The 14,465-nt window shown below is 36.7% G+C and overlaps 1 protein-coding gene across 1 annotated transcript in view; it reads left to right on the forward strand.

Moving 5' to 3' along the window:
• The first annotated feature begins 646 nt into the window (after window positions 1-646).
• PALMD (palmdelphin) overlaps window positions 647-14,465 on the forward strand; it is a 51,184-nt gene continuing 37,365 nt past the window's right edge. The window contains exon 1 of the mRNA XM_063106357.1: window positions 647-1,180. Within this exon, the coding sequence (XP_062962427.1) occupies window positions 1,136-1,180 (45 nt within the window). The 5' untranslated portion in view covers window positions 647-1,135. The remainder of the gene's footprint in view (window positions 1,181-14,465) is intronic.

Raw genomic sequence — 14,465 nt, forward strand, 5'->3', positions numbered from 1 at the left:
TACTACATCAAAATTTAATTAAAGAACTGGTAGGGGAGAGAAAACAGACAAAGTCAACTGTAAAGCTTCCCAGTTTCTTCTTTGACCTAAGAGTTTCACCGGGCTTGACTGCTTTTTCTAAAGAACAAGGGAATAGCCACATAGTGCTGGCTGCCGGCGGTTACAGAACTTCTCATCACATTTGCAAAGGCTCGCTCCTTTCTCTTGCGTAACTGGTGAGGTCAAAACGGGCACCTTCCCGAAAGCCAAGAGTGTCATTTCTGAACGAGGTCCAAGAAAAGAACTGCATTCCATAGAAATCCAAGTCAAGCAATAACAGAGGGTGGTACGTGACATTTAAACCACACTGAATACTCCTGGTGGGCCAACTTCTTAATATAGTCACATTAGCACCTTTGATTTCTCCATGACCTAAAGATTCCAAAGTTTGCAATAAACTGCCGGGGTCGGGGCTAGCGCAGAGCTTGGGGAAGGGAAGGGACAACCTGATGTAAATTTACCACTATGTGAAGTCCTAAAGTAACTATAGAATTTTCTATTATTATCTAAAGCCAGTCAGAGGAAGAAAGGCAAACAAGTGACTTGGCACCTCTGACCCAGTCAAGGTGAGGCTCCCTCTCTGTAAGCTCCAGAGCAAGAGTGGAGATAAACTAACGTCATACACACACACACAGACCCACACATGCAGGGACGGCTGTGTGTTGCCAGAGCAGAGGCTGATTAAACCCTCAGCACGTTGGCTCCCTGTGCCACTCCTGGAAAATAATGAATTGGATAAAGAACAGTTAATAAGAAAATGTGCCTTGCTAACTGTGCACATTACGACAAAGAGCTGGCAGCTCCTGAAGGAAAAGGGCTTGTGCTGCTGCCGTTCAAACTTGTCAGTCAGCTCGTGCCAGCAGCCTCAGCGTCTGCCTCCCCAGCACTCCCTCATTACATGTGTCTGTCTGGCCTGATCTGTGCATCTGCTCAGAGACGCTCCTGACAAGTCGGGAATTTCTCCATTTCTCCACTGCTGCGGAGTGGATTTCTGCCTGCTTCTCTTCTGTCACTCCCGCTCCTCTCCCCAAGGAGGCTCCTTGATTTATGGTAGCTTTGGACTTCCTTCACCGTCTGCCTGTCCTTGACTTCTAGAATGGAAGAAGCTGAGCTGGTGAAAGGGAGACTCCAGGCCATCACAGTAAGTCTTCATACACTTGTAACTCATTGAGGTGGTTGCTTAGACGAACAGCAGACCCGTTGCTAGCTGCCCCTGTGGTTGAGCCCCCGTAAGTGGAAGAACAGAACTATCAGCCTTTATGGCTATGTCTCTGCTTCCCTCTTAACCCTTCTGACCCTTTGTAACACTCGCGCTCAGAACCTGAGTTCAGGGCAAATGTTCTTGATTTTCAAAAAGATCATGCCTACATTTTCCAAAGCAATCAAAAGCTTTTAAGGCAGTTTGGTTAACTATCATTCACCTTCCATGTACTTTAAAAATGCAGTTTTTCTTTAAATTGGTATACACAGAATTAGATCAAAAAACAAATCCCTAACTTGGAAACTTTTTTAAGCAATGAGTGCATCAAAAGTTTGAATATTTTATAAGGGAGAGAGAAAAAGAAACAACTTGAAACTTTTCATTCACAGTGTGGTAGTATGTTCCAGAAAGCCTAACAGAATTAAAATGAATGTTGGTATATTTCAGCTAAGCATTAAACAAGAGAAAAGTAGGTAAAAGCACGTATCAGATTAATTCTAAGATATCGGTTTCCAGCAGTCACAGAGTAAGATCCTGATAAAGGAATGCAGTGTGTGCAATGGATTTGGAAAATATTTTCTTAATACCAGGAAGGAAAATAGTGCATTTTTTATGTTTGTTCTGGGAAAGAGTCAAAGCAAGAAATGAATTACTCCTCTTAAAAGATCCAACTTTTTTTCTAATTTTATAAAACTCTGTATTTGGCAGTAACCTGGAAATCTGTGGCACAGTCATTTATCATTAGCTATAACTTTTGATATAATTCTTTTTAAGAAAAAAAATCTTTGGAAATCACCATCCCAATTTCTCAGCATTTTATGCCACTGAAATTAGCTGTCAGGAAGAAATGAGTACTATTTGAAAATTGATGCTAAATCAGAGTGGGTAAAACTCTTTTTTTTTTTTTTTTTTCTCTTCAAATTCTCATAGCATAACTAATAATGCTAGTCAAAATTTAGGACTTTTGTTAAATGAATACAACATTTCAGATCCACCCAGAAAGGTTTTAATAAGTTGAAATGCTTTCTTAGCCAATAGTAAAAAACCAGAAGTCTATTGATAAGGTTGGCACTTTTCTATAAGACAATGCTTTTTTAAATGTCTACCTACTAATTATTACATTTTCCTTTCTTCAGAAAATCTTAGTCTAGATTGTTGTTTGTTTTGTTTTGTTCTTTTTTGTTGTTAAACTCAGCCACTGTTCAGCTGTCCTGCTTTAAGGGACAGGAACTGGGCTCTGCTCTGTTGTTTTTGGCATGGGCTTTTCACATTACAGCTGTTGTCTAAAGGTTACTTTACTAGACTGTGTGAGTTGTGTGGGCTCCACTTTTTCTAATGCTTCTATCTCCTAATTAACTAAAAGAAAAACACAAGTACATCTTTGTTCTGCATTTTCCTTTTTAATTTGGGGCACACCCTTGCTGAACCCCTTATTATCTCAAGTGCACCTTATTCTCACTGAAGCAACACATGTTCCAAAGATACAGCTGCATACAGTTATTCTGGAAAACTAGACATTTTCACTGAGGGTTCCAAATGCAAACAGAGATAGAATAAGTCATAATGCCTTAAAAGCAGACAAGAGAGTAAGTAGATTCCTGAATATACAAATGTGTGCTTTTTTTGATGATTTTTTAAAAAGCTACTTTTTGTATTATTCCATGAGCCTAAACATATCCCATGAGAAATATTTAAGCAAATCTCTAAAGTAGGATCACAAAGTAATTCTAGCTTGAAAGTAATATACTTGTATAAATGTTGTAGGGAAAAAAAATAGAAAAAGCTTATGGGAACAAACTTCCACTAGCCTATACCTCACCAGGCTAAATGCAGTCACATTTGTCACCACCTAGAGAAAAAATGGAACAGTGGTGTGTCCATGGAAACAACACATCCACTCTCCTCTCTCTTGGACACCCTGGGAAATGCCAGCTTTCTTCACCCTTGCCTTACCCAGGAAGCCACTGAAGCTATTCTCCTTTCCCTGGGAAAGTGAAAACACATAGTATCCAGAGAGTGTGCAAAGATTATTTCATTTTTTTTTTTTAAGTATTTTTATTTTTATTTTTTGTCTTTTTCGTGACCGGTACTCAGCCAGTGAGCGCACCGGCCATTCCTATATAGGATCCGAACCCGCGGTGGGAGCGTCGCTGCGCTCCCAGCGCCGCACTCTCCTGAGTGCGCCACGGGCTCGGCCCAAGATTATTTCATTTTTGGAAGTACTTAAAATCTTCAGACTCTCTCAACTAAAACTCAGAGAGAATCTTCTCATTTTAACTTTTTCCTCCTATTTCTCTACCCCGAAATAATTTTTTATACATTTCAAGAACAAAATCAAAAGGCAGTTGCCCAACGTACCCCAACACAACAATTCACAGACTTCACTATGGAAGAAAAGAAAAAACTTTTACACTCTAAGATCGATTTAATTTTTATAATAAAATTTGTTTCTCCAATTCCTGCCTGTGAAATAAAATAATATTCACTGTTCTGTTCATTCCACCTGGTTTCAAGTATCTAAAGAGTCATTCTTTCCACTGCAGGGAATTGAAAAAGTAGATGTATATGCCTGTAACTTGACAGAACCAGTTGCCAGCCTTCTTTTCCTCTGTATATATAAAAAAAAAAAAAAAAAATTAAACATATTAAGTAGATGGAATGTGGCACTTAGGCTCTCAAATTGAAAACTAAATTACTGTGATGGTGCCATTAATTTCTCATATCAGTAAACTGAATTTTAGATTAGTCAGAAGTCTTCTCAATGATTTAAAGAGAATAAAGGCAAAATTATGAAAGTACACAGAAACAATTATCCAAAAAAAGGTACTTCAGTTTGGGTGTACCAAATACTCACACAGATTCTATTTGACGCAGTCACTTATTTTCATGTTCCTCTTTTATTACTCTACTCATCTACAATATCAACTCTCCCCTTACTAAATTAATGTTCAAAGTAGCCCTTAACCAAAGACTTCAGTTTCCAACTATAATTCAAAAATAGGGCTGCTTCAAATTGATTAAATACTACGTTTCCTCTTTTAAAAGTCTCTTCAGGCTCTTTTCAAGACAATACATATTTTAACAAATAGTTGACTTTTTGTACAAAAAAGGAGAGCTATTGAAATAGACTAGTAACTTGAAATTCACTTTTAACCTTACTGGAACTCACAATACCAATGTCTCCGGCATTCTTGAGAAGAGTGAAATGAAGGACTAAATGTATCGCTGACAGCTATCCCTACAGGGTTCCTCTCCAGAAGGAGCATAGCCCACGTTGAAGAACAGCGAAAAGGCCCAGGTGGATGCCCCTCAGAGACGGAAAGATCCCCTTAGGATAAGCAACATTCCATGCACTCTTGACATCCTTCTGCACAAGGAACACGTTTCCTTATCTCCATTCCTGCACTGATGTTGAGAAATACGAGTAGTATTACTAACACAGTAGGCTCAAACTGAAAACTCCTCCATCTTCCACTGTCCAGAGATCATAGACTCACAAAATCAGCGCTGTTGGAGGGGTGAGCTCAGGAGAATTCTGGGAACTAGAACCAATTTGCAGAGAACAGACCCAGCCAAGGAGAAGAGAGGTAAGAAGAGAGTTGGCATTTTTATTCTCATCAAGGATTACCTTTAAGCATTATGAATGTGTGTTTATCAACTCATTCTCACATGCCTTCACTCAGTTATGGTTGCTGGGCACCAACAGTGTGACAAGCCTTATGCCTTTAAATGAAAAGAACTGAAGTAAGGGGAGTTGGGAGTGTCAAGAGTAGGGATGGAGGTAGGTTGCAAATTTTAGTGGAGTGATGAGGGTGGGCTTCACAGAGAAGATGATGTTTGAGCACCGATGTGAAGGAGGTGGGCTCTGACCAAAGTTAGACAACAGTATAATCACAAGCACAAGCACCTGCCTAGGATTGCTTCCATTTGGAAAGGAGCCACATAAAGTCTTGACACTGGAATTTGAGCAACAGAGCCAGATTTGCCGGCCAAAGCTGCTCATAACGCAAAAAATAAAAATAAGGAGCTCTCATATTTCCCCATATCCACTCCCTGTTTCTTTCCACTCCCAAAGAATATTTTCTTGACTTGTAAATATAGGAATTTAGGAGGCAGGAAATTCTTTGCATAAGACAGAAATTTCCCAAGTACAAAGACCAATATTAAGGCAATCACATAACACAGATGGGTTCTAGTTGTTTCTTTAGCATGGGTTCCCTGTCACTGGGCACTCTACCTCATCTCAGTCTCTTTCTGTCAGAATCTAAAATCTTCAAATAGTCAATAAGATGAGAATGACCCCAAAGCAGGACTTGCTGCCTAATTCGTGGGGCCCAGTATAAAATGAAAATGTAGAGATCCTTGTTCAGAAAGCTTTCAAAATAGCAAGACGGTGACATAAGAGTATTAAACCAAGTGCTGGGCCCTTCTGAGCATGATGACCTGCATGAGTTCACAGGTCACATGCCCAAGAAGCCAGCCCTGTTTCTGTATTCCAGGGCAGCCATATATATTTTGCCCTATTTATTCTATCTGCACCAATGAGAGAGTGAAAACAAGAGCAAGCTAGCCTGGATCTTGACCAAAGGTGCACTTGAATGTGAGTTTAGATCATTGTATTAGTTAGAACTCTATGGACTTCTTAAAGTGCTAATGGCTGAAAAAATGAATCATGCACCATTGTTAACCAACATACCTCATGGTTAACACATAGTTAAAGCAGGAATAACTTCTAACTCATCATGAGCATCCAAAGACATTCGCCCAAAGATGGTACATGAAGATGTAGCAATCTCCTAAATAAATAAGCCCTGTGCCAGAATATTCAAACAATAAAGCCTCCACACAGCTTTCCACAGTGCTGTACCAAGATTACATGTTTCTTCCAGAGAGGGAAAGTTTTCTTTAAACAAATGTGGTATGCCACATTTCTCTGCCAAACATAATAGCCCACCCATAAACCATGTTATGAGGTGTAATAATTGCGAATAGTTCATTAAGGAAACTGCTTTTTGATAACAGGAAGATTTTTCCAATATGCTACAGAATGATAATGCTACCTTGCTAAGTCCTCTACTGACAAGGATCCCCATGAACTTTCTCAACATTACTCGAGGTCAAAAGGAAAAGCTGCTTCTTTAGAAAACTGTTAACTAAAACAAGAACTGAAGCTTCTTCAGTCTAACTAGAGTTCAAATAACAGCAGCACATTGCAGTTGCTAAAACTGAAACAGGACTTCCACTTCTTCCTCCTCAGTCTCAAACAACCTAGCCTCTCTTAAAGTAAAATAAGAATACTTTAATTTATTTAAATGCAGTGATGTCATTTTGGGAATTGATTATGTGAAAATTCACTGCCTTAACAAGTTCCCTCACCCAGAACCCTGTGGGATACATACTTTCCTAAAACATCACTGAAGTAGTTTGAGTGAGATCTGTACTTACAGTTTTTACGTAAAACTCTAGGGACTGAGAAGATTCAGTCAAGCCACATAAGACATAGAACTAAGTTATCCTCTGAAAGTCTGAATGGAAATCAAAACTGGCTACTGTAGGTTGTCTTCACTCTGTTGATTCTTTCCTCTGTTGTGCAGAAGCTTTTAAGTTTGATATAATACCATTTGTTTAGTTTTATTTTGTTGCCTGTGCTTTTGAGGTCTTATCCACAAAGTTTTTCCCCAGTCCTACATCTTGAAGTGTTTCCCCTATGTTTTCTTCCAGAAGTTTTATAGACTCAGGTCTAATGTTTAAGTCATTTTGAGTTGATTTTAGTACACGGTGAGAGGTACAGTTCTAGTTTCATACTTCTACATGTGGATATCCAATTTTCATAGCACAATTTATTAAAGAGGCTGTCCTTTCCCTAATGCATGTTCTTGGCACCTTGGTGAAAAATCAGTTGGCTGTAAGTACATGGATTGATTTCTGGGTTCTCTATTCTGTTCCATTTGTCCATGTGTCTGTTTTTATGCCAGTACCATGCTGTTTTGGCTACTAGCACTTTGTAGTATAATTTGAAGTAAAGTAAGTGTAATATCTCCAGCTTTATGTTTTTTGCTCAGGATCACATTGGGTATTGGAGGTCTTTTGTTGTTCCTTATGAATGTTAGGATTGTTTTTTCTATTTCTGTGAAGAATGTCATGGGTATTTTGATGGGGATTGCACTGAATCTGTAGATCTCCTTGGATGGTACGGTCATTTTCACAACATTGCGTCTTCCAATCCATGAACATGGAACATCTTTCCATCTTTTTTGTGTCCTCTTTAATTTCTTTCAGCAGTATTTTGAAGTTTTCATTGCAGAGATCTTTCACCTCCTTAGCTAAATTTATTCCCAGGTATTTTATTTTTTTTGGTAGCTATTGTGAATAGGCTTTCTTTATTGATTTCTTTTTCTGCTAGCTCATTGTTGGTGTATAAAAACACTACTGATTTTTGTGTATTGATTTTGTATCCTGCAACTTCACTGAATTCATTTCTCAGGTCTAAGTTAATTCAGATTATATTGTTGTTAGAATATCACATAGTGAGAATAAGTTTAATTGTAGGAATCATGAGTTTTAGCATTGTAGAAGATTGAGGTTTTGTATGGAGTCTAGGCCACAGGTGTTAGAGACGATTATTAGAAGTGCTAAAGCCACAGCCTCGCAGGCTGTGAAGACTAGAAGGATAATGGGGAGGGTGTAGGATAGGCTTAAGTGTATATTTAGGAATAGGAGAGTGCCTAGGATGAATAGGGATAGCATCAAGCTTTCTAGGCATAGGAGTGAGGATATAAGGTGGGATCGATATATTAGTAGTCCTACGAAGGATGTGGTATATGCTAGGATAATGTTGATGTAAACTGAAGGCATTTTAGTAGTTATGAAATGTCGTAATTTAATGGGTTGAAACCAATTGCTTTGATTAAACTAACTACTATATTCAGGTCACTCTAGGCCTTTTTAGGCTCATTCGTAGGCTAGGTCCAGTGCTAGGACGAGGATTAGGACAAGCGTTATGATGAGTATTAGTTTGAGGCTGTTTGTTTGGGTGGCTCATGGGAGAGGTAGTAGGAGGGCAATTTTTAGGTCTAATAGAAGGAATGTGATGGCTACTGAGAAAAATTTTATGGAGAATGGTAGGCAGGCAGAATGAGTTTTTTGAGGTCTAAGAGGTTTTTGGTAGAGTTTTTAGGTTTTTCTATACGTAGGAACATGTCATCTGCAAACAAGGACAATTTGACTTCATTCAACAAGGGATTGATACCCAGAATATACAAGGAACTCAAACAATTTGACAGGAAAAAAACCAAATAATCTGATTTAAAAATGGGTAAAGGAGCTGAATAGACATTTCTCAAAGGAAGACATACAAGTGGCCAACAGGTACATGAAAAAATGCTCAGTATGACTAATCATCATGGAAATGCAAATCAAAACCACAGTGAGGTATCATCTCACCCCAGTTGGACTGGCTATTACCAAAAAGACAGAGAATAAAAAATGCTGGTGAAGATGCAGAGAAAGGGGAACTCTCCTACTCTGTTGGTGGGACTCAAAATTAGTACAGCCATTATAGAAGACATTATGGAGGTTCCTCAAACAACTACAAATTTAACTAATATACTGTCCAGCAATCTCACTACTGTTATATACCCAAAGGTATGGAAATCATCATGTTGAAGGGAGACCTGCACTCCCACGTTCATTGCAGCTCTATTTACAATAGCCAAGACATGGAACCAACCTAAATGTCCATCAATAGATGACTGGATAAGGAAAATGTGGTATATATACATAATGGAATACTACCCAGCCATAAAAAGAATGAAATTATGCCATTTGCTGCAGCATGGATGAGCTTGGAGAAAATTATATTAAGTGAAGTAAGCCAGACACAGAAAGAGAAATAACTACATGTTCTCACTCATAAGGGGGAACTAAAAAATAAATGAAAGGAGGGAAGGAAGGAAGGAAGGAAGGAAGGAAGGAAGGAAGGAAGGAAGGAAGGAAGGAAGGAAGGAAGGAAGGAAGGAAGGAAGGAAGGAAGGAAGGATGGAAGGAAGGAAGGAAGAGCAATCACAATAATACATTAAACTTTCAGAAGGAAAGCTCAGAACTGTAGTTACTCGAGGTGTGAGAGAGGGAGGGAAGGGAAGTTGGCAAGAAACTGATTAAAGTACACAAAGAATGATTATGTTTTGTAATGATGAATATGCTAATTATCCTGATTTGATCATCACACATTGCACACAGGTATTTATATTCAACTCTGTACCTCACGAATATGTATAATCAATTATGTTTCAAAAAAAAACTTGCTTCTGTCTTAAGTACCAAGTTTTCAGTATGTAACTGTATCAGTGATTGACACAGGATAATGTGACATAGCAAAATGAGCTACCACAGCTATTCCTAATCAATCTATGCTAACAAATCGAGAATATAAGGGACATCTCTTAAGCAAAAGAATTCTGAGATTACTGACAATAATAACAACACCCACTCTTATATAGGATGTAGGCTTAAAAAAACATAAAAACTTTCACGTCCATCATCTCATTTGTACAAACAGTCCTATGAATATTTTCAAATCAGTTGTTACCATTCCTGTTTTATAGGTGGAAAAACTAAGGCCAAGAAAATTTAAAGGATTAGTTGAATGGTGGAACTCGAATCCATTCTTCTGCTTGTCAAATTCCCTGACCACAATATCACAATAAATTCTTATAAATATCAAATCCACAACCCTCATCCCTGTTCGCTTAACCACATTTTCTAGCCCAAAATGGTCCTCCACCCCTGCAGTCTCCTCCCACCTTCCCAGACCACCAGAAGTAGAAAAGAATGTGGTATCATTTCAGAAGCATTTGTTACTGTAGAGTGCTGGGGCGAATTAAAGTCATTTTTTGGAGCATTCAATGTTCCAAAACGTAGTTACTTCCTCCACATTCCATTTTCATTGCAGTCTCTTCCCTCCAGCCAGGACTTTTTAAGGCAAAGGCATCTTTGCATGTTTCACAGTTCCCCCAACAATGAGCTCAGCACTGGAGCACCAAAAAGCTATCCTAAGTGAGTGAATGAATGGATGAACAAATACAATTAAGCTGAGAAGGGAGGAAAGCTAATGACTGTCTTGCTCACTAACAGATTTTTTTTTCACTGAAGACCTGGCCAAGTTTACCATCCGTCATTTGATTATTCAGGGGCTTGCTGTGTGTTTGCTGTTCATCCTTCTTTTGTTTTGTTTTGTCACTATTCATTGGAACAAACAAGAAAGGATGGACAAAGGAATAAAGGAGTAGAACACAAACTAGATTCTACTTAGAGATTTGTCAGAATTTGTTGTAGGGTAAGGAAAGAAGTCACTAAAATTACTGAATAAAATGAGGTTTAGAAAATTTGCACTTTTATTATAATAAATAATAAAAATAAAATAAAATAAAAGAGTTTAAAAAGAAAAAAAAAGAAAATTCACACTTTTAAATTCACTCCATAAGTAGCAGTGATAGACACATACAGTTCCCATTGTTAATTTAACTTAAGAATTAGGATATTTCAAAGCTAGATGCAGAAATAACCATAGGATCAGGAGAAAATTTAGAGATTTTTTTTGTCCACATTTTCATCCACTTTACACTATGCTCAAGCAGCTCGCCCAGCTGCTTCTTAAACACTTCCCACATCATGTGGATCAATACTCCCCAAGACACCCTATCCCTTTTGAGAATAGCTCAACCAGAATTTGGTTGCCTTTAACTTCCACCCAATCATCATTACTCTTGCCACTGAAGCTATACAGACTCATTTTCTGGATTTTGATTATTCCTCATATTACAGGCTCATTTTAGATACTCTCTAAATGTCAGTGTATTAGTTCACTTTCTGTTGCTTATAATAGAATTCCTGAAACTGAATAATTTATAAGAAAACAAGATTTACATCTTACAGTTTTGGAGGCTGGGAAGTCCATGGCCCAGGGGGACACATCTGGTGAGGGCCTTCTTGGTGGGGACTCACTACAGAGTACCCTTGGTGAGAAAGGCAAACACTCTCTCATGTGCTCTCCTTATAAAGTCACCAGTCCACCCATGACAGCTCATTACTCCTCATAGTCCTCATGATCCAATCCCCTCTTAAAGGCCCCTCCTTTCAAATACCATAATCATATTTTCCACCCTCTTAACACAGTTACAATGAGGACCAAGTTTCCAACATATGAACTTTTGGAGGACACATTCAATCTATAGAAGTCAGTATCACTTTTAAAAGTTGGTGCTGACAGTCGAGCAGAACTCTGACCAGTCCAGAGCCCCTCGGTGCTATAACATTAGGGAATTGTATTTCTACTGACATGTTTTGGAAGCAGTAAAAAGTATCACCTTGGAGTTATAGAAAATTAGATTCAACACAAGTTCTAGCACTGGACCAATCCTATAACTTGAGAAAGTTGAACTTTCTAGTGCTCAGCTTCAGTGTCTCTAAAGTTAGGAGTAAGACTTAATTTGAAAGTTCAGTATAGTAATCAGATACACAATGAATATATAGAAATCAATAGCTTTCTGAAAATGAGAAAATATTATGTGAAAATACCCCATTCCTAATAGCTACAAAATAAAAAAATATTAAAACCTAAAAATAATCCTAGTAAAAGGAAATATGATGGATTTATATGAAGAAATTTTTATACTCTTAATACCTACTAAGGAAATGTGCAGGATTTATATAATTAAACTTTACTAAGTGGCATAATTTATGTGACTGGAGAGGCAAACCATTCCTGGGATGTAGTTTGAATACATAAAAGCTATCACATACTTCCAAATTTATCTTAAATGTAATGCAATTTCAATCAAAATCTCTAAGGAGGCATTCTTATTCGCTGCTAGTGAAAGCATAAAATTGCTAAAACGGGACAATTTGGCAACTAGTATAAGAAAATTCAAAGACTGTTTTATCCTTTGACCTAGAATTTCATCACAAAGAACTTATACTAAAAAAAATGTGAGATGCACACAAAGATGGACATCCTAAGATGGTCATAACATAACAGTCATTTCTTATAGTACAAAAGTGGAAGCAAACTCAATGTCTAAAAGTAGAGATTAGCTGAATAAATTGTGTATGTGTGTGTGCGCATAACAGAATAGATGCACTGTTAAAAAAAACTCAGAAGACTGTTTAATAACACGATACATCATTGTGTTTATATTAAAAGAAATGTTGTATTACTAAATATGTAAAAAAAGAATCCCAGTTTTATATAAACTATGATATATCATGCAACTAACCACATATTATGTATAGTAATTCCCCCTTATTCACTGGGGATATGTTCTGAGACCCCCAGAGAATGCTTGATCATGGATAGTACCAAACCCTACGTATACTATGGTTTTTCCTAAACATACATATCTATGATAAAGTTTAATTTATATATTAGGCACAGTAAGAGTTAAACAATACATAATAATAAAATAGAACTATTATAATAATATACTGCAATATGAGTTATGAGAATGTGGTCTCTCTCTCTTTCAAAATACTGTAACCACTTGTAACAAGCTGCAGAAAGGAAACTGCAGATGAGGGGGGACTACTCTATAACAGTATCAATCTCTGATTATTTCTGGATAGTGATCATGCTACTAAAAGCAACTATTTTAATTTCATCAAGATGTGTACTTTTCTGTTTGTTTATCGGCTGGTTGGTTGGTCAGTTGTTTTTTATTTGGTGGGGAGTGAGGAAAGATAAGGAATTAGTTGGGTTTTCAATTTTGTTTCTATTGGAATTTAATAAAATGATTCCAAAGCCCACCTGGAAAAATAAATTACTGCTATTAATCAAGGCATTTTTGATAAGAGCAATGAAGGAAAACTTTCCTGATTAAATATTAGTTTACTTCATTGGTGCATAATCTAAACTATGTAGTATTGGTACCAAGATCAATAATTAGAGGAACTATACAAATAACCTGGAACCAGGTTCTAATATACATTTTAAAAATTAGTAAATGATAAAAGTTACGTCCTAACTCAATAGGAGAGACTCCTTTGATAAAAATTCAGATAATTAGTTAAAAATTGGGGGGTGGGGGGGAATGTATCACTATAAATAAAAATAAATTTACCTGGATTAAAGAGTTACATTTTTTAAAAATCTTTAGAAAACTGGAAGAAAACATGGATGAATAATTACTGGACCTCAGATAATAAAAAATATTAAAAACATGAAAGCAATAGAAAAAACACTTTCAGAACTGCTTAAGACACCATAAATTAAAGGCAAATACAAAAAGTATTTACATCCAATATTGCAAACAAAAGGTTACTATCTCTAATTCAAAGAGCTCTTACAAATTGATAAGTAAATGATTAATAAGCTTCACAGAAAAATGGGTTGACTTCACAAACAGGCAATTTTAAAAGAAAACATTAATAAAAAATAGCCAAAAAAATTAAGAATAATATTTGCCCACAGTAATTTCAGAAATCTCATTAAATGTCATAGGACATCAATGATATACTATGTTGTCCTACTCAAATTACTATTTCGTAATTGTAATATTCATAATTAGTAAGGGTGAAGTGATGGACTCTGTATGTGGAAATGTTAAGTTAAAACAACTTTTCATTAAAGTGTTTTAGCAATCTGTATGAAGAATTTTTAATATATCCATACCCCTTGTCTTGGTAACTAACTTCTAAGAACCTATCCTAAGGAAATAATCAGAGAAAAATGGTCCAAAATGTACATACAACTAACTCCATCACACAATTACTTATGCCAGCAAAAGATCCAAAACAACTAAAAGACAGAAAAGGGGAGAATGATTAAGCAAATTATGAAATTTTGAATAAAATTTAATATTTCTATTTTTGATAAAATTTAATTACATGGGAAATGCTCATAACATAATATTAAGTGAAAAAGGTAGAACACAAAACTGTTTAAGAGTCTCCTTGTGTAGTTCGTGCATGTGTGTTTGTATAAGCATGTATACCTGTGGTTTGGGTGTATTGAAAAAACATTCAAATAAAATGCACCAAATTGTTGACAGTAGTTCTTTCTATTTTTCTTCAAGGTTGTCTGGATTTTCCAAATATTCTGCAATTAGTATATCCTAGAAAGTTTCATAGTTTATACTTACTAATAAAATTAATCATTCGTTTACATCCATCATCCCTATCAGTCAAGGTTTTGAAATCTTGGTCATCTTTTATTGGATTAGTTTCCAAATCT

This window comes from Cynocephalus volans, chromosome 8, assembly GCF_027409185.1.
Source record: "Cynocephalus volans isolate mCynVol1 chromosome 8, mCynVol1.pri, whole genome shotgun sequence".
Classification (NCBI taxonomy): domain Eukaryota; kingdom Metazoa; phylum Chordata; class Mammalia; order Dermoptera; family Cynocephalidae; genus Cynocephalus; species Cynocephalus volans.